This window comes from Salmo salar, chromosome ssa20 (genome assembly GCF_905237065.1).
Source record: "Salmo salar chromosome ssa20, Ssal_v3.1, whole genome shotgun sequence".
NCBI classification, from domain to species: Eukaryota; Metazoa; Chordata; class Actinopteri; order Salmoniformes; family Salmonidae; genus Salmo; species Salmo salar.
The window spans coordinates 46,667,599-46,687,814 of NC_059461.1; the positions used below are offsets into that span (position 1 = coordinate 46,667,599).

The 20,216-nt window shown below is 39.7% G+C and overlaps 1 protein-coding gene across 4 annotated transcripts in view; it reads left to right on the forward strand.

Annotated features, from left to right (window-relative positions):
* The first annotated feature begins 522 nt into the window (after window positions 1-522).
* The window catches only part of LOC123729215 (rho guanine nucleotide exchange factor 12), an 80,819-nt gene continuing 61,125 nt past the window's right edge, over window positions 523-20,216 (forward strand). For 3 of the 4 annotated variants that reach the window (XM_045703469.1, XM_045703468.1, XM_045703470.1), the window contains exon 1: window positions 523-2,220. In XM_045703469.1, coding sequence (XP_045559425.1) covers window positions 2,189-2,220 — 32 coding nt within the window. In that variant the 5' untranslated portion in view covers window positions 523-2,188. The remainder of the gene's footprint in view (window positions 2,221-20,216) is intronic. The other variant, XM_045703467.1, reaches the window with a different exon arrangement.

Genomic DNA, 20,216 nt, shown 5'->3' on the forward strand with positions numbered 1-20,216 from the left:
GAATCTCATTTTATTCTGTGCCTTGTTTTCATTCATTTGGGTTGGAGGCATACAACAGTTAACATGGACTCCTCTTGACATTAGACCACTTTATGAGACCTAAAAACATCTGTCAAACTTTGATTTTGGAGTTTCAGATGTTTTCAAGTTTTAGAAGTGGTCTAACACAAATATATAAGTAGATACAATGAGGGGAATATAAGATGGTGTTGCAGAATACCAATGTGATAATCATTAGGCCAATAATAACAATGATAATTTTAGGTTTCACAGAAAATGTATCTACATTTTAAGTTCGAAATAGATTTGTAATCCTATCTGCCAAGGACATCCAATCAGACACTATAATGAAAAAGGCGAATGTATTATTATTGTTATTATTATTTTTGAAAGTCTGGCAAGGTTTTTATTTGAATCCCATCTGCCAGTGGCATCCGATTAGACACCATAATGAAAAATGAAAAAGACAAATGTATTATTATTGTTATTATTTATGATAGTCTGGCATGTTTTTTTTCTGGCGGAAGTAGACAGAAGCAAATTGGGAGCTGTTGGCCAGGGCGTAGTTATCCTGATATTTTGTGAAATTGTAGAAAGTCGGGTATTTTTCTCCTCAATAACATATCTGGAAACACATTCTAATAATCACGTTATTCTAAAGTGATAACCGGCTCAGTGTTTATTTTGTGTAAATGAGATAATTATTTTGTTAGCTAGCTATCCTTGTTAGCATAGCATAGACATCCAAGGGAATTCTGCAGAGAAACAACTCAAATTGTCTGAATTCTGGAAACATGGAGTCAATGAAAACTGCGCTCCGTTAAGTTTTGTGGATGTTTGCAACCCGAAGGAGATCTACAAGAAACATTTTGAAACGGTTCCTTAGGTCGTGAGGACTTCATATATATTCGTCGGGACACGTTTTATATTTTTTGCTAAGCTAGTTTTTGTGATTTAGTTTTTGGGAATGACATTCAGAATTGTCGGAGCATACGAAGCAAAGTTTTCTAGTTACTGAAAGTATCCCGTTTTCGTTGGTACAGTAGATAGCTAGCTAGCCACCGTTGGCCGAGACTCAGCAGCAAGGTACAGTAGTTAGCTAACGTATTCAGTCGGCTGAATTTCAATGATTTACTTTTGTTTCGTAGCTAGCTATCACTCTTAACTTTTAAGGAAAACGTATATTATTGGACACGTTTCGAGTCTACTGGAGGAAAAGACGTTAGGGTTTCCACTCCCTGGAGTTAACTAACCGCTAGTTAGTTAGCTAACGTTAGAGTCTGGCTAGCTTCAAGCTATCTGAACTGAAGCTCCCAACAAATTTAGACGGGCACATTGGCTAGCAAGCTAAATAGTGCAATAGCTAGCTGGGGGGAAAAAAATATGCATTTGCTATAGCTAGCTGATCAAGCTAAGAATATTACATAGTTTGTTATTTTGCTGCAATAATTACTAATAGTTATCTAGTTAATTCACAACACGGGTTTCAACTCAGACTTGTCAGTTTTTAGAAATTCTCATGGTCACGAGGGGCTGGCTGCTCGTCTACGGATAAAGGCAAACCTGGAGTCTGGGAACACCAAATGGGACTGACTCGATTTTCAACATCTTTAAAAAAGATACGCTGGCTGTTACTACACCAGGCCGGGTTAACTGGTTGTATTTTCTATAGGGCAAAAAGAGTGAAAGTGGAGCCTGTATCAATATTTTCCAAGGGAACACATTGTCAATAGCAACATCATCCCCGACCCTGGTGTCTTGTGCGATAAAGTGGAGAGCTGCACGACGTAAGACGAGGGCTTATTAGAGGTCCTAATTTATCTCAAGAAATTGCTACAGTAGCGAAAATTGCATTATCATCAGTGGCTTCACTGAATACGTACCATTTCATTGCAAATGATTGCAAAACTATTACTTTGAGGTATTGAATTCAGTATTAGGACATACCCAGACATTTATTTTTCACTGGGAGTCTATCGCCGACAATTGAAGGTGTTTTCATGACATTGTTATTTGGAGATTCAGCTCTCAATGTTGTTGATTTTTGTTGTTGATGTCATCACCTTTTTCGATCATCTCTTCAACATAGACGGATGTTAGAGAAGGGCTATTCAAAGAGTCTGTCTTATCATACTTTGGAAAATGATAATTGGATATAAATCACAGCAAATCTAGAAACGGAAGCCCAATGAGCGACACACAGTCCAGTATCACTGATAGGTAAGTACGACCTTTTCCAGGTATTATGTAAACACACTTCACAATGTCATTGAAGACAGCATGCCTCTTGGCTCCTGTACTTATGCACCTTTGCTTTATCAGACATGTTATGTTTGATCTCAAGTCTTGTAAAAGCCTGCAAGGATTGTTATGGCCACTATGGGAATTTTCCACCGGCTGCATGCAAGTGGCAATTCTTCTGATGTTATGTTATGGCCAATTGTTACAGTTTCTGGAGTCAGCTATAGACTTTTTCTATCACCCATATGGTATAGCCTAAGCTGTATGTAAGTCATTTGTATTAAATGTGTATTACTACTGAATATTACTCAATATGTATTCCAACATCCCAGGCAAGGATGTTGCCCCATTTCAAAACGATAAACCAAAAGGCAGGCCTACGTGGGGCTTTATTTTTCATTACAGTATTGTTTTTAAGTAGCACAATAACCCCCAATATATTTTCTCAACCCAGCACTCTACTCAATTCTCCAATTTGTCGCACCACTGAAATTGCCCTTTTTGGTCGGGCAGACCTCTGACCATTTTACCATGATTTTGGCACCAACAACCATTTTAATTTAGAAATAGGCCTTGAGCAGGTTGTTTTTACACCACCAAAGAGTGAAAATGGAATTTGATCTGTTCCAAGAGCATCAGCCACAATCATGGCAATAGTGTGTGTAGAGCTGAAGAGAGCCTGACAGCCAAATGAAGGCATGGTGCAATTGTGTCCTCTGCACCTGAAATCCACTTTCCTGCAAAGAAGGAAATTAACAGACCAGATATTCCACGCCTGTACTGGAAGCTGTTTCATTCATCTTATCCAAAATAGCGAAATTACATTTCCAACATGAGTAGTCTTATGGGGTGTTTTGAATGAATAGGATGCTACTTTTAGTCATTTAGCAGACGCTCTTATCCAGAGCGACTTACAGTAGTGAGTGCATACATTTAATTTCATGCATTTTTATTTATTTATTTATTGTACTGGCCCCCCGTGGGAATCGAACCCACAACCCTGGCGTTGCACACACCATGCTGGCGTTGCAAACACCATGCTCTACCAACTGAGCCACAGGGAAGGCCCTGTGGCTCAGTAAAAATAGTAATGCTGTAGCGTTAAGATTTCCCTTCACTGGAATTAGTAAAAATAATTCTACCAATGCAACTACATTTGTGTTTAATGACAGGCGTTATCTATCGGTGGCTGCAGTGCAGCGCTCTTCTCTCCTCTCTGTGAGCTGCATTTTGTTTATGCTTTGGCTTGTCTAAAAGGCAACAATACACTACACAATTTTGCTTTCTACGGGCTCTAACCATCGGAGAACCTCACATTTAACGATTCAGTCAGGCCAAATTGTAGTGACCTAGTAATTGGTATAGTACATACACCTGGCCGCACCTCTGTGGCAGTACGATTGGGCAGTTGGGCCAGAATCAGGCTATATTTGCTGGGCAGGTTTGCACATGTGCAGGCCTAGTAAGAAAACCATCATAGCAACTGAGGAAGCATAACAATGCACATATAAGGAACACAACTTCTGTGCACATGGACTACTGATGTCCTGTTTGAGAGCGCGAAGATGAGTACTGGAGGTAAACTTTGATGGCTTGCTGCTGCTATAATTGATTTCAATAAACACTATGTTTTGTTGCCCATGGGTAAGCTATTTATCAGAGATGTTGCCCTCACAATAAGCCAGATTCGAGTAATTTACATAACTTGCATTACATTGATTGTGCCGTGGCTGCCGCTTCAATCAGAGATGGACAGCGCATGGGTGCTGAAATTAGGCTTCATTTTAATTTGACTTTACTAACAACTAGGGCTTTGTGTTGAAACCTATTTCTTGTTATTTAAGAAATAAGAGCTAGGGCTGTGGCGGCCATACATTTTGTCAGCCGGTTATTGTCATGCAATTGAGTAATTGTCACAGTAATTGACCGTTAATTAACATAAACACATTTAGCATCTCCAGGCCTCCACAGATATAAGCCGCTGATGCGTGCCTTTTGGAACATCTACATTTACAAAAAAAATATATATAATAAATCAATTTAATATACATCACAATAAATTCATTATTTATTTTAGGCAGGTCTAAAGAAACATGATATGAAGAAAATGTATTTCAGAAGAACAGAATGAGTGACTTGGCTTACTGTATGTTATCTGGCTATATACCATCCCATAGGCTGTAGGCTTGTTCATTTAGCACACAAGATATACTTATAAGTCCCTTGCCATTATTTTATGATTTTATAGTAAGAAGAATATCATTGAACTTAGCTGAATAAAATGGAAAGGATATTTTTCCTGTTTCGGAAGTAGTGCACATATGAGGTGGCTGTGTTCAGTGTAAAAGTGATCATTTGAAACAGGTCCTATACGCTATATTTATAGTTATTTGGCAACTTCAGTTATAAGTGATACAAACATTTAGAATGTCTTACAAATCAAAACCTACACGAAATGACCAAAAGTATGTGGACATCTGCTCGTCGAACATCTCATTCCTAAATCATGCCTATTAATATGGAGTGGTCCCCCATTTGCTGCCATAACAGCCTCCACTCTTCTGGGAAGGCTTTCCACTAAATGTTGGAACATTTCTGTTGGGCGATTAGGCCTGGCTCGCAGTTGGCTTTCTAATTCATCCCAAAGGTGTTCGATGGGATTGAGGTCAGGGCTCTGTAGGCCAGTCAAGTTTTTCCACACTAATCTTGACAAAACATTTCTGTATGGACCTCGCTTTGTGCACGTGGGCATTGTCATGCTGAAATAGGAAAGGGCCTTCCCTAAGCTGTTGCCATAAAGTTGGAAGCACAGAGTCATCTAGAATGTCATTGTATGCTGTAGCGTTAAGATTTCCCTTCACTGGAATTAAGGGGCCTAGCCCGAAAAATCAAAAACAGCCCCAGACCATTATTCCTCCTCCACCAGACTTTACAGTTGGCACTATGCATTTGGGCAGGTAGCGATCTCCTTGCATCCGCTTAACCCAGATTTGTCTGTTGGACTGCCAGATGGTGAAGCGTGATTCATCACTCCAGAGAACACGTTTACACTGCTCCAGAGGACAGACGATTTTTACGCGCTACAGCACTCGGTTGGCCTGTTCTGTGAGCTTGTGTGGCCTACCACTTTGCGGCTGAGCCGTTGTTGCTCCTAGACATTTCCACTTGACAATAACAGCACTTACGGTTGACCGGTGAAGCTCTAGCAGGGCAGAAATTTGACAAACTGACTTGTTGGAAATGTGGCATCCTATAATGGTGCCACGTTGAAAGTCACTGAGCTCTTCAGTAAGGCCATTCTACTACCAATGTTTGTCTATGGGATTGCATGGCTGTGTGCTTGATTTTATACACCTGTCAGCAACGGGTGTGGCTGAAATAGACGAATCCACAAATTTGAAGTGCTGTCCACATACTTTTGTAAAATGAGTTTAGATTTAGAATGTCCATTATCAAATGGGCAGGGGGAAAAAGACATGTCAGATGCTGCTTTCCCGCGTGTTTGTTTTTCAATCATGCCAGGTAGGCTACTCCAGTTTTCACTCCATGCATAAACCACTGTGTGAGGAGCATGCACTCTCGCTGCATGACCGATGATATTCTGCCCAAACTCCATATGCCATGACCTCTCCAACCCTGTTCCTGCAGCTACCCAGTGTTTTTAATTTGGGTAACCAAGTGAAATTTGTTCTGGAACATTGAAAGTAACATGTTTTAACGAGGGATGCATGATATATCGGTGAACTTTTTCGGAATCGGACGATATTAGCTAAAAATGCCAACATCTGTTTCGGCCGATGTCTAGTTTAACGCTGAGTTGCAAAACCGATGTCAAAGCTGACGATCATACCCATATAACATAATGATGCCATGTAAAATGTTGCGCTTTCGTGCAACACAGCATTCCTAAACTAGCCCGCAATGTCTGCTGTGTGGATCGAGCAGTCAACAAGTCGAGCAGTCATTTGAAAGAATAACAAAATTTCAGCGTGACAACTCAAGGGCGAAAGCCATTAAAACCAAGATAAAGGTATCCATTGCCCTTGACAAACAATCATTCTCTGTTCTGGGTGATGTTGGCTTTCGCCGACAGGTCGAGCACCGTTACACACTATCATGTTCGCTATTTTTCAGATGTTGCCCTACCGGAGTTGCACAGTAATAGCGTCACTGCTATTAGCTTCATGACATGCATACTATGGAACACCGTTTGGGTCTTTTGCGTGTCAAAAACGATACAGTAGCACTGTCAAAGCAGTGCAAACAAGCAAACACCGGCCACGAACGATGTGTTTACAATACCACGTCGGTAATAAAGCATCATTTGTTTGACCGCAACCTCTGGGGTAGCTAGCTTAAGCTTGGTACCTAGCTAGCACCAATACATCCAGCCTGAAAACAATGACCAGTAGAAACTGCAGTCATTTTCATTATTCTTAGCAATGATTTAGGAGACCTTGTGAGTAAGTATTGTTGTTCGCCTATTGAAATTGAAAATAAACTAGCCAGCTACTTAACCCTGTTGCCCAAAGCTAACGTTATAAGCAGCCAGCTAGCTTCATCTGGCTAGTGATGCTCGACCGGACCGGGTTTTGTGTTATGTAGCTAGCCACAATAAGGATTAGGCACAAAAGTGAAATTTGTGGTTTGCCTTCAAAATAAAAGTATGTCATTGACAGTGATGCAAATTAATACAAAGCTTAGTAGAATTATGCCTTTTATTTTGAAGGCTAACCGCAAAGTCCACTATTGTGGCTAGCTTCACATAGATGGGTCAAACCACCATTAATCAAATAAGAACTGTCTTATAAATTACCCTAATTTATTAGATGATGACACCTAGCTGTATAGTTAGCTAGCTAACTATAGCTACTGAAACAGATTGTCATTTTGCTATGTTTTTGGGGAAGAACATTGTTTGCATCCATGAGCTAGGTATCTTTTTTTATGACCAGCACTGCAGGTGCGTGACACAACTTTACCAGCAATGTAGCATACGTATCGATTAATTGTTGTGATATATGAAATACGAGTGATTTGTGTAATATCTACGTGAAAATGTATGAACGCGTTAAATTATTATGTGACGTGCAGTCATATTCAGGTCCTGATTGGTCAACAAGCTTATTTGACACATCAAATAGTATTAAATAGTACCTTTTTTGACACGCAAAGACCCAAGCGGCATTCCAAAGAAATTCTGGTTGAGAATGAAACGACTGAACAAATGAAAAATGAAACGGCACAGCAAGTAAGTGAAAGAAATAGGTTTTCATTATGTTTTACTGGTAATGGGGACATACGTAAATGCCAACAATATTGATTTTTTTGTCTGTTAAGAATAAATTCTTATTTACAATGATGGCTTACTCCTGCCAAACCCGGACAGCGCTGGGCCAATTGTGCGCTGCCCTATTGGACTCCCAATCATGGCCGGATGTTATACAGCCTGGAATAGAACCAGGGACTGTAGTGACGCCTCTTGCAATGAGATGCAGTGCCTTAGACCACTGCGTGTGTGTGTGTGTGTGTGTGTGTGCGCGTGTGTGTGTGTTCTATTTAACTACTAGAATGCTTAATAACCTGTTGGGGCTACAGGTTAGCAATGAACCCCGAGACGGGATTGCTAACAAGGCTGGAAATTCAAAACATCAAAAATCTAATAATTTCAATTTCTCAAACAATCAACTATTTTACACAATTTAAAAGATAAACATCTCCTTAATCTAACCACATTGTTCGATTTTCAAAGAGGCTTTACGGCAAAAGCATAAAGTTAGATTATGTTAGGACAGTACATAGCCACAAAAGTACAAACATCCAGTTTCAATTCAAGGTCAGGCGTCACCAAAAGCAGAAACCAGCTAAAATTATGCACCAACCTTTGACAATCTCCATCAGATGACACTCCTAGGACATTATGTTATACAATACATGCATTTTTTGTTCCATCAAGTTCATATTTATATCCAAAAACAGCATTTTACAGTAGCGTGAAATTCAGATTTTTCTTCTTCTCTGAAATGCTTCCGGTGAACATAACAAAATTACTATTCGAAAACATTGGTAAATTATAATATTGTCATTCAAAGAATAATATATTATCATCTCGTAATTGCTACCGAATGGCCAGATCTCAAAATAACTTTACTGGGAAATCACATTTTGCAATAAACGGGGTGCTATGCTAAGAACAATAAGTTATGCTATACAGTTAGCATCATCTAATATCGATAATAACATTGTAAATATCCCCTTACCTTTGATTATCTCCATCAGAAGGCACTGCCAGGAATCCCAGGTCCAGAACAAATGTGGTTTCTTTTGACAAAGTTCATAATTTATGTCCAAATAACACCAAGTAGTTAGCGTTCATTATGCTCCCACAAAACGTGGTGGGGGGGGGGTGTAAAATCACGCCGAAAAGCTAAAAAAAACTAGTAAATAATCTATTTACGTTAGTTCAAACATGTCAAACGTTGTTTAGCATTAATCTTTTGGTCCATTTTTAACGTTAAACATCAGTAATATTTTCACACAACCTATCCTATGTCTAGATAAACAATTATGACAAACTCACGCTTCTCAGATTTATGCGCAGGCGCAAAAAAATGAAGTGACGACATGTCAACTTACCAGCATTCTAATTTGCTCTCTGTTTATCATAGACGCTTCAAACAACTTTATAAAGATCGTTGACATCTAGTGGAAGCCGTAGGAGTTGCGAAATGAATCCTTTCTCACTATGGTATCTATAAAACAATGACACTAAATAGTACAGTCACAAAATTCACATTTTTTTTTTTATCTATTTTTCACAGGTTTTTGCCTGCAATATGAGTTTTGTTATACTTACAGACACCATTCAAACTGTTTTAGAAAATTCAGAGTGTTTTCTATCCGAATGTGTTAATAATATGCATATCCTAGCTTCTGAGTTGGTGTAGGAGGCAGTTAAAAATGGGCACATATTTTTTTCAAAATTTCTCAATACTGCCCCCTAGCCCCAACAGGTTTTAACCTCTTGGGGCTAGGTGGGACGCTAGCGTGCCACCCGTGGTGCACTCCATCAACAGCAGGTGCATTTCAAGAGCGGCAAATTTGAATCCAAATAAATGTCAAAATTCAAATTTTTCAAAAATACAACTATGTTACACCATTTGAAAGATAAACATCTTCTTAATCTAACCACGTTTTACGATTTCAAAAAGGTTTTACGGCGAAAGCATAAATTTAGAGTATGTTAGGACAGTACATTTACAAGAGTTGTGTGTAATGTTTTGTCAAGTCAAAGACAGGGTCACCAAAACCATAAAACCAGCTAAAATGATACACTAACCTTTTACAATCTCCATCAGATGACACTCCTAGGACATTATGTTAGACAATGCATGCATTTTTAGTTCTATCAAGTTGATATTTATATCCAAAAACAGCGTTTTACTATGGCATTGATGTTGAGGAAATCGTTTCCCTCCAATAACCGGCAGTCAAGTCAGCGTCACAAATTAAATAATTAAAATTAGAAAACATTGGTCAAATATTATATTGTCATTTAAAGAATTATAGATTTACATCTTTTGAACGCAATCAACTTGCCAGATTTAAAAATAACCTTACTGGGAAATCACACTTTGCAATAATCTGAGCACTGTGCCCAGAAAAATACGCGTTGCGATACAGACTAGACGTCATGTTGGGGAGATCTAAAATCGAAAATACTATGTAAATAATCCATTACCTTTGATTCTCTTCATCAGATGTCACTTCCAGGTATCACAGGTCCATAACGAATGTAGTTTTGTTCAAAAAAGCTCATCATTTATGTCCAAAAATCTCCGTCTCGTTAGCACATGATGTAAGCCAGCCGGACTTCTCGTCATGAACGAGGGGAAAAAATATATTTCCGTTCGTTCAAACATGTCAAACGTTGTATAGCATAAATCATTAGGGCCTTTTTTAACCAGAACATGAATAATATTCAAGGTGGACGAATGCATAGTCTTTTATAACGTATTGGAACGAGGGTACCCAACATGAAGTAGCGCGCCAGGTGTCTAATGGGACATCACCGTTCCATGGCTCTTGTTCGGTCAGATCTCCCTCCAGAAGACTCAAAACACTTTGTAAAGGCTGGTGACATCTAGTGGAAGCAATAGGAAGTGCCAAAATATTCCTAAACCCCTGTGTTTTTCAATGGGATAGGTTTAAAGTCAATACAACACATCAGGTATCCACTTCCTGTCAGAAAATGTCTCAGGGTTTTGCCTGCCAAATGAGTTCTGTTATACTCACAGACACCATTCAAACAGTTTTGGAAACTTTAGAGTGTTTTCTATCCATATATAATAAGTATATGCATATTCTAGTTACTGGGTAGGATTAGTAACCAGATTAAATCGGGTACATTTTTTTTATCCAGACGTGCAAATGCTGCCCCCTAGACCCAACAGGTTAAGGCTGCAAAAATGTTAAATATCGGTTATTGGTATCGTTTTTTTTGGCAAGAAAAATATTGAATATTGGCATCGGACAAAAATGTAATATCGGTGCATCACTAGTTTTCACAACAAAAGCTATTTCATTAAACTGTTCACCGTCCCTCTCTCTACTAGCTTAACCTCTTGGGGCTAGGTGGGACGCTAGCGTGCCACCTGTGGTGCACTCCATCAACAGCAGGTGCATTTCAAGAGCGGCAAATTTGAATCCAAATAAATGTCAAAATTCAAATTTTTCAAAAATACAACTATGTTACACCATTTGAAAGATAAACATCTCCTTAATCTAACCACGTTTTACGATTTCAAAAAGGTTTTACGGCGAAAGCATAAATTTAGAGTATGTTAGGACAGTACATTTACAAGAGTTGTGTGTAATGTTTTGTCAAGTCAAAGACAGGGTCACCAAAACCATAAAACCAGCTAAAATGATACACTAACCTTTTACAATCTCCATCAGATGACACTCCTAGGACATTATGTTAGACAATGCATGCATTTTTAGTTCTATCAAGTTCATATTTATATACAAAAACAGCGTTTTACTATGGCATTGATGTTGAGGAAATCGTTTCCCTCCAATAACCGGCAGTCAAGTCAGCGTCACAAATTAAATAATTAAAATTAGAAAACATTGGTAAAATATTATATTGTCATTTAAAGAATTATAGATTTACATCTTTTGAACGCAATCAACTTGCCAGATTTAAAAATAACCTTACTGGGAAATCACACTTTGCAATAATCTGAGCACTGTGCCCAGAAAAATACGCGTTGCGATACAGACTAGACGTCATGTTGGGGAGATCTAAAATCGAAAATACTATGTAAATAATCCATTACCTTTGATTCTCTTCATCAGATGTCACTTCCAGGTATCACAGGTCCATAACGAATGTAGTTTTGTTCAAAACAGCTCATCATTTATGTCCAAAAATCTCCGTCTCGTTAGCACATGATGTAAGCCAGCCGGACTTCTCGTCATGAACGAGGGGAAAAAATATATTTCCGTTCGTTCAAACATGTCAAACGTTGTATAGCATAAATCATTAGGGCCTTTTTTAACCAGAACATGAATAATATTCAAGGTGGACGAATGCATAGCCTTTTATAACGTATTGGAACGAGGGTACCCAACATGAAGTAGCGCGCCAGGTGTCTAATGGGACATCACCGTTCCATGGCTCTTGTTCGGTCAGATCTCCCTCCAGAAGACTCAAAACACTTTGTAAAGGCTGGTGACATCTAGTGGAAGCAATAGGAAGTGCCAAAATATTCCTAAACCCCTGTGTTTTTCAATGGGATAGCTTTAAAGTCAATACAACACATCAGGTATCCACTTCCTGTCAGAAAATGTCTCAGGGTTTTGCCTGCCAAATGAGTTCTGTTATACTCACAGACACCATTCAAACAGTTTTGGAAACTTTAGAGTGTTTTCTATCCATATATAATAAGTATATGCATATTCTAGTTACTGGGTAGGATTAGTAACCAGATTAAATCGGGTACATTTTTTTTATCCAGACGTGCAAATGCTGCCCCCTAGACCCAACAGGTTAAGAAAGGAATGAAGGAAAGACGGGAGGAGATGGAAACGCATGGTGGTGAGCTATTCTGTAGCTAAAGTTAACCTCTCTAGGCTAGGCGGGACGAATTCGTCCCACCTACGTAACAGCCACTTGCAGCCAGTGGCGCGATTTTCAAAACATTAAAAATCCTATTACTTCAATTTCTCAAACATATGACTATTTTACAGCTATTTAAAGACAAGACTCTCGTTAATCTAACCACACTGTCCGATTTCAAAAAGGCTTTACAACGAAAGCAAAACATTAGATTATGTCAGCAGAGTACCAAGCCAGAAATAATCAGACACCCATTTTTCAAGCAAGCATATAATGTCACCAAAACCCAGAAGACAGCTAAATGCAGCACTCACCTTTGATGATCTTCATCAGATGACAACCCTAGGACATTATGTTATACAATACATGCATGTTTTGTTCAATCAAGTTCATATTTATATCAAAAACCAGCTTTTTACATTAGCATGTGACGTTCAGAACTAGCATACTTCCGGGGAATTCGCTAACATTTTACTAAATTACTCACGATAAACGTTCACAAAAAGCATAACAATTATTTTAAGAATTATAGATACAGACCTCCTCTATGCACTCGATATGTCCGATTTTAAAATAGCTTTTTGGTGAAAGCACATTTTGCAATATTCTAAGTACATAGCCCAGGCATCACGGGCTCGCTATTTAGACACCCGGCAAGTTTAGCACTCACCATAATCATATTTACTATTATAAAAGTTTGATTACCTTTTGTTGTCTTCGTCAGAATGCACACCCAGGACTGCTACTTCAATAACAAATGTTGGTTTGGTCCAAAATAATCCATCGTTATATCCGAATAGCGGCGTTTTGTTCGTTCGTTCCAGACACTATCCGAAATAGTAAAGAAGTGTCGCGCGCATGGCGCAATTCGTGACAATAAAATTCTAAATATTACATTACCGTACTTCGAAGCATGTCAACCGCTGTTTAAAACCAATTTTTATGCCATTTATCTCGTAGAAAAGCGATAATATTCCGACCGGGAATCTGCAATAAACTAAACAGCCGAATTAAAATACTCCATGGGGGCTAATCGCGCACGCGCCTCACTCCATTGTCACCTAATGGGACACTTGAATAAGATGATAATCTGTTTCAGCCTGAGGCTGCCTCGTCAACCTTCATGATTTTCCCGCGTCCTGAGAGCCTATTGGAGCCCTGGGAATTGTCACGTTACAGCTAAGATCCTTACTTTTCAATAAACAGATGCAAGACGCACGACTCCTTGTCAGACAGGCCACTTCCTGCATGAAACCTTGTCAGGTTTTTGCCTGCCATAGGAGTTCTGTTATACTCAGACACCATTCAAACAGTTTTAGAAACTTCAGGGTGTTTTCTATCCAAACCTGAACAATAATATGCATATTCTAGCTTCTGAGTTGGTGTAGGAGGCAGTTAAAAATGGGCACATCTTTTTTCCAACATTCTCAATACTGCCCCCTAGCCCAAACAGGTTAATGTCAGTATTAATTATGAAAATATGAAAAATGCTCTATTACTAGGCTATTCAAAATCAAATACAAATTCACTGTAATTGTAGGCTAACTCTGTAAGCAGTTCTTCACAAGCAATAATCAAACAGCATCGCCTTGGTCTATACATTCTCTCCCAGACTCATGGATAGAAAGTTTGGAGCGTAGCATGAGGTAACCAGTCCATCCACTATGCATAATAATACAGTCACGCTCAAAGGCGATTTACTAGAATTTGTTTAATTTTGGAGTTATAGGCCAGATCAATTATTCACCAGACATCTTAAGTCTGTATTTTTATTTTTTTTCTGCCGTGTGCAATATGTGGTAGGCTATGTATTGTATAACAATACAATCAATATTTTAATGTTGTTTTTTTTTCCGGGCTTGGGCTCATATATAGGCGTATGCATAAGCTCTATAATTTATATGGGTGTTTTGAATTAATCATCACCTTAGAAACCCCTGTCCATTTCATTGTTAATTGTTGTGGATGTTGTTTCAAAGCCTATGTTTTCCACTCAGTAGTCAACCTGTTGTTGAACTCATTTCTAGGGATGCACGACATATCGGTGAACATATCGGAATCGGACGATATTAGCTAAAAATGCCAACATTGTTATCGGCCCGATGCCTAATTTTACACCGCTGTCCAAAACTGATGTCAAAGCTAGACATGCATACTAGAGGTCGACCGATTAATCGGCATGTCCGATTTATTTAGGGCCGATTTCAAGTTTTCATAACACTCAGTAATCTGCATTTTTGGACGCCGATTACATTGCATTCCACAAGGAAACTGCATGGCAGGCTGACCACCTGTTACACGAGTGCAGCAAGGAGCCAAAGTAATTTGCTAGCTAGCATTAAACTTATCTTATAAAAAAAAATCAATCTTCACATAATCACTAGTTAACTACACATGGTTGATGATATTACTAGGTTAACTAGCTTGTCCTGCATTGCATATAATCAATGCGGTGCCTTTTAATTTATCATCGAATCACAGCCTACTTCACCAAACGGGGATGATTTAAGTGGATTTGCGAAAAAAGCACAATCGTTGCACAAATGTACCTAACCATAAACATCAATGCCTTTCTTAAAATCAATACACCAAAGTATATTTTTTTTAAACCTGCATATTTAGTTAAAAGAAATTCATGTTAGCATGCAATATTAACTAGGGAAATCGGTATTAGTATTGGTATCGGTATTGTTTTTTTTTTGGTAAGGAAAATATTGGATATTGGTATCAGGCAATTATGTCATATGGGCTGCTGGGGCTGCTGCGTTACATTTTACTCTAGGTGGGCTCTGATTTCCTACAATTTGGGAAAATGCTTTGGGAGCCCTTGTCAGTGTGTGCAGTTATCTCTTTGTCATATATAGTTTTGCTGATCTCCACGTTCCCCCCTGAGGCTCTCTCGGGAAGTGGTGACATCGCTGATAAACAATGCCTGTTAGTGTGATTTTTAGGGGCAAAGCCATTTTGGACTTCAAGAGGTGGCCAGTCTGCCAGGGCACCAAGCCGTCTGCCGGGGCATCAAAGCCGTTAACCAAAATAGACAATTTTAAATTGATTGAAAAACACTAAGTATTCTGTTCAGAAAAACATAAGTGTATGTAAATGTACATAATTAGCTTACATATCAAAGTGTAGGTGATAGCCTATGCGTATTGGCTACAGCCTCTCATGTCCACACCAATGCTGACATTATGGAGGCGCCATAAAATCTAGCCAAACTTTAGAGACTTTATATATCCCTTTATGTCCCTTTCCCTGTATGTACAGAAGTATGTGGACAACCATTCAAATTAGTGGAGTCAGCTATTTCAGCCTCACCCGTTGATGACGGGTGTATAAAATCGAGCAAACAGACAAACATTGGCAGTAGAATGGCCTTACTGAACAGCTCAGTGACTTTCAACGTGGCACCGTCATAGGATGCTAACTTTCCAACAAGTCAGTTGGTTCAATGTCTGCCCTGCTAGAGCTGCCCCGGTCAACTGTAAATGCTGTTATTGTGAAGTGAAAACATCTAAGAGCAACAACGGCTCAGCCGCAAAGTGATAGGCCACACGAGCTCACAGAACGGGACCACCGTGTGCTGTAGCGTGTAAAAATTGGCTGTCCTCTGTTGCAACACTCACTACCGAGTTACAAACTGCCTCTAGAAGCAACGTCAGCACAATAACTGTTTGTCGTGAGCTGAACAGGCCGAACAGCCTCACATAAGCCTAAGATCACCATGCGCAATGCCAAGCGCCGGCTGGAGTGGTGTAAAACCTGCTGCCATTGGACTCTGGAGCAGTGGAAACGCGTTCTCTGGAGTGATGAATCACGCTTCACCATCTGGCAGTCTGGAGGATGAATCTGGTTTAAGCGGATGCCAGGAGAATGGTCTAGTGCCACTGAATGCATAGTGCCAACTGTTAAGTTTTGGTGGAGGAGGAATAATGGTCTGGGGCTGTTTTTGATGGTTCGGGATATGCCCCTTAGTTCCAGTGAAGGGAAATCTTAACGCTACAGCATACCATGACATTCTCACTTTTCGGCAACAATTTGGCGAAGGCATGACAATGCCCCCATGCACAAAGCGAGGTCCATACAGAAATGGTTTGTCGACATCGGTGTGGAAAAACTTGACTGGCCTGCACAGAGCCCTGACCTCAATCCCATCAAACACCTTTGAGATGAATTGGAATGCAGACTGCAAGCTAGGCTTAATCGCCCAACGTCAGTGCCTGACCTCACTAATGCTCTTGTGGGCGAATGGAGCAAGTCCCTGCAGCAATGTTCCAACATCTATTGGAAAGCTTTCCCAGAGGAGTGGAGGCTGTTGTAGCAGCAAAGGGAGACCAACGATTTTGGAATGAGATGTTCATTGAGTAGGTGTCCACATACCACATACGGTCATGTAGAGTATATAGGCTAAACGCCAGTCATGTTTGACAAATATTTAATGTAGGATAATTAATATTAACATCTAAAGCAGGGGTATTCAGCTCTTACACTACGAGGTCCGGAGCCTGCTGGTTTTCTGTTCTACTTGATAATTAATTACACCCACCTAGTGTGCCAGGACTAAATCAGGCCCTGAGTAGAGGGGAACAATGCAAACAAGAAGTTGAACTGGCTTCGAGGTCCAGAGTTGAGTTTGAAGGGTCTAAAGACTTGATTCTGTCAACATACTCGAGGCACGGTTCGTTCAGATAGGAGTTGTGTAGCTTACCGGATTGGATGCAACTCAATCCAACTGCTGATTGGGATTTTCAATAATTTTATTTAGGTTGTTCACCATAAGAAATGGTGTAGTAAGTTTATATATTTATTTTGTTCTTTAAACAGTCAGTGTATTTTGTCAGTTTTAAATGAACAGGGTAATTTCATAAAGGACTCATGCTCATTCTGCCCTATCGCTGAGCTCAGGTGCCTTAACACACCATTGACATACACACACACACTCACTCACTACAGCTGGGCGTTATGGCCTACAAATCATGTCTCGATATTTTTCCCAACTGAGTGTACAAAACATTAGGAACACCTTCCTAATATTGATTTGCACCCCCTTTTGCCCTCAGAACAGCCTCAATTCATCGGGGCATGTCTCCTCCCCTTCATTGATTTGACATGGATTTAACAAGTGACATCAATAAGGGACTATAGCTTTTCAAGTCTGTCTTTGAAAATGCCCTTTTTGTTACAAATGTAATCAGAACCATCATAATAATGCACATTCACTAATAATGAGTAACTTCTTGTAGCAGGCATTATAAAAAATTATCAACTGGGTTGTTTGAGCCCTGAATGCTTGATTGGCTGACAGCTGTGGTATATCAGACCATATACCACGGGTATGACAAAGCATTTGACTTTACTGCTCTATGTTGTTAACCAGTTTATAATAGCGATAAGGCACCTCATTTGTGGTATATGGCCAGTATACCACAGCTAAGGGCTGTATCCAGGAACTCCGCGTTGCCTTGTGCATAAAAACAGCCCATAGCCGTAGTATATTGGCCATATGCCACACCCCATCGGGCATTATTGCTTAATTAACATAGTTCTCAGAAAACATCTCTCAAGCCCACGTACTAGTGAGTAGCCAGATAATCTTTATATTTAAAGTTTCGCCAACTTGGATCTATTTGCTAGCTAACAAGGCAGAACAGTTGAGTTGCTAGGAACACACCCTTCTGTCCATCTCCAGCTGTTTGAATAGCATGCTAGCCTGTCCACTTTGTTCAGATGTTAAAGTCAAGTGGCCTACCTTATTTCACAGAATGAGGAGTTGCCAATTCCTTATATATTTGTATTTTATGCTTATTGCACATTTATAAATCACAGACCAAACAGCTAGTATTACAGCCTTTGGCTAAAATGATGCTAGCGGTATGTGGTACCAAAGTGAGCAGGAATTTCCCCATATCAATATTAATACCTTAAACATAAAAAGGGTAACTTCACCTCTGAGACATTATTTTACTGTAATAATGTGTTTCGGTGTCCATATGACTGATTCTGTTGGACCTAAATGCAAATGGTGAGTTGTCAGAGAGGAAGAAGTGATCTCTCTTCTTTGTTGTTAGTGGAAGGGGAGGGGCTTGGTGTGTGTGTGTGTGTGTGTGTAAACAGAGAGGAAAAGGGCGAAGCGAGAAGTTACACTCCCCAAAATCAGTCCAAAATAAGCCCAGTGCGTTTCTATTGGCTTATTTTGGACCTAACCTTGTCGCCTGCCTTTTGGACAATGACTCCCATTGTTTGGGTGGAGACATGAGAATCTCGTCGTTATATACAGATCCCTGGCTTAAATGGGAGGTGCACAGAAGAAGCGAAGGAGACCAGACCAAAAAGACATCAGAAAAAGCAGACATAAACGATCATAAAAATAGATGAAATAACCTTGATTCTTGAGATAAAGACACTTCACGCAAAAACATACATTTGATATATAGCCCAGCCCTAACAGACACACACTCACACACTCTCTCTCTCTCTCTCTCTCTCTCTCTCTCAAACAAACAAACAAACAAACAAACAAACAAACAAACAAACAAACAAACAAACAAACAAACAAACAAACAAACAAACAAACAAACAAACAAACAAACAAACAAACAGCCACTCAGCTTAGAGAAGTGATCTCAGACAGATCCAGCTCAGAGGCCCAGCGCCTGAGTTCCCATCAGCAGCAGATATTCATTTTTAATTGGAAACCTTATTTAATCACATCAATTAGTTCCCCGAATCGCACACAATCGTTTCAAACTAAAATGTATCATATCGGAGCAAATGTTTCTAGATGCGTATCGATTTGTTCATTTACAGGAGAGCTGCATATCCCTATGAGAGACCCATGTGAGGTGCTTCGAAGCGCGGCTATTGGCAGCCGGGAGAATAATTATTCTATATTTAACTTAAGGGCACAACGGCCACTTTTTAGTGGCCATTACAGCCACACAAAGGGGCATCGGCAGCCATGGCTGGGAAATTCAAGGCCTGGTGGGACCACACTCCCTCCCGGCCCTCTCCCATAGGTCGGCTTGTTTGTCAGTGGAAGGGAGGCTGGAGTGGTCTGTTCTACCTGGCTGTTGAAGGCCTAGGACACACAATCGGAGACCCTGTGAGTTGGGATCTGACTAAGGTTCGCTCCGCCAGGTTTATTTTTGAACTGCTTGTTAGCCTACTAGATGACAGCAAAACATACATGTGTACATTACTCCCAGCCTGTGGTGCACTCCACTGGTCCGTGTTCATGCAGAGTAAGCTCTTTTAGCAGGTGTGAACTGAGCATGCAGGGGTCAAAGTAAAAAGGGATGTCTCGTGATGAGCTGTGACGACTCCAGCTCCATGGAGGGGAAAATGTCAATATTGAATCAATATTTCACTGATACTATTAGCTAGAGCTGGGAATTGCCAGGGACCTCCTGATCTGATATTATGACGATACTTTGGTGCTGATTCGATATATATTGCGATTCTATATGTATTGCGATTCGATTTTCCAAACATTTTGCTCACTATAAGTCTCCTGCAGAGAGACATTATTATTATTATTATTATTATTATTATTATGAGTTTTGATCAGTCATGGAAATAGAGTGCTGGAAACATGTTGGCTAACTATTTTAAAAGAAGATGAACAAGCTTTATGATGAACAATATCAGCGTTTTGGCGCAGGTACAGCCGACTAGCGGTAGGTAACGCTACCTAAAAGAAAGGCTTTCATCTTCTGTCTTGAAGTCAAAGTATCGATATAATATTGTCTAAAATAACATCACGGTATATAACTGTATAGATTATTATTTTCGTCACTACTATTAGCACACACTTAAACATTACAGGCCAGAACATCTGAAACAGAAAACCTTG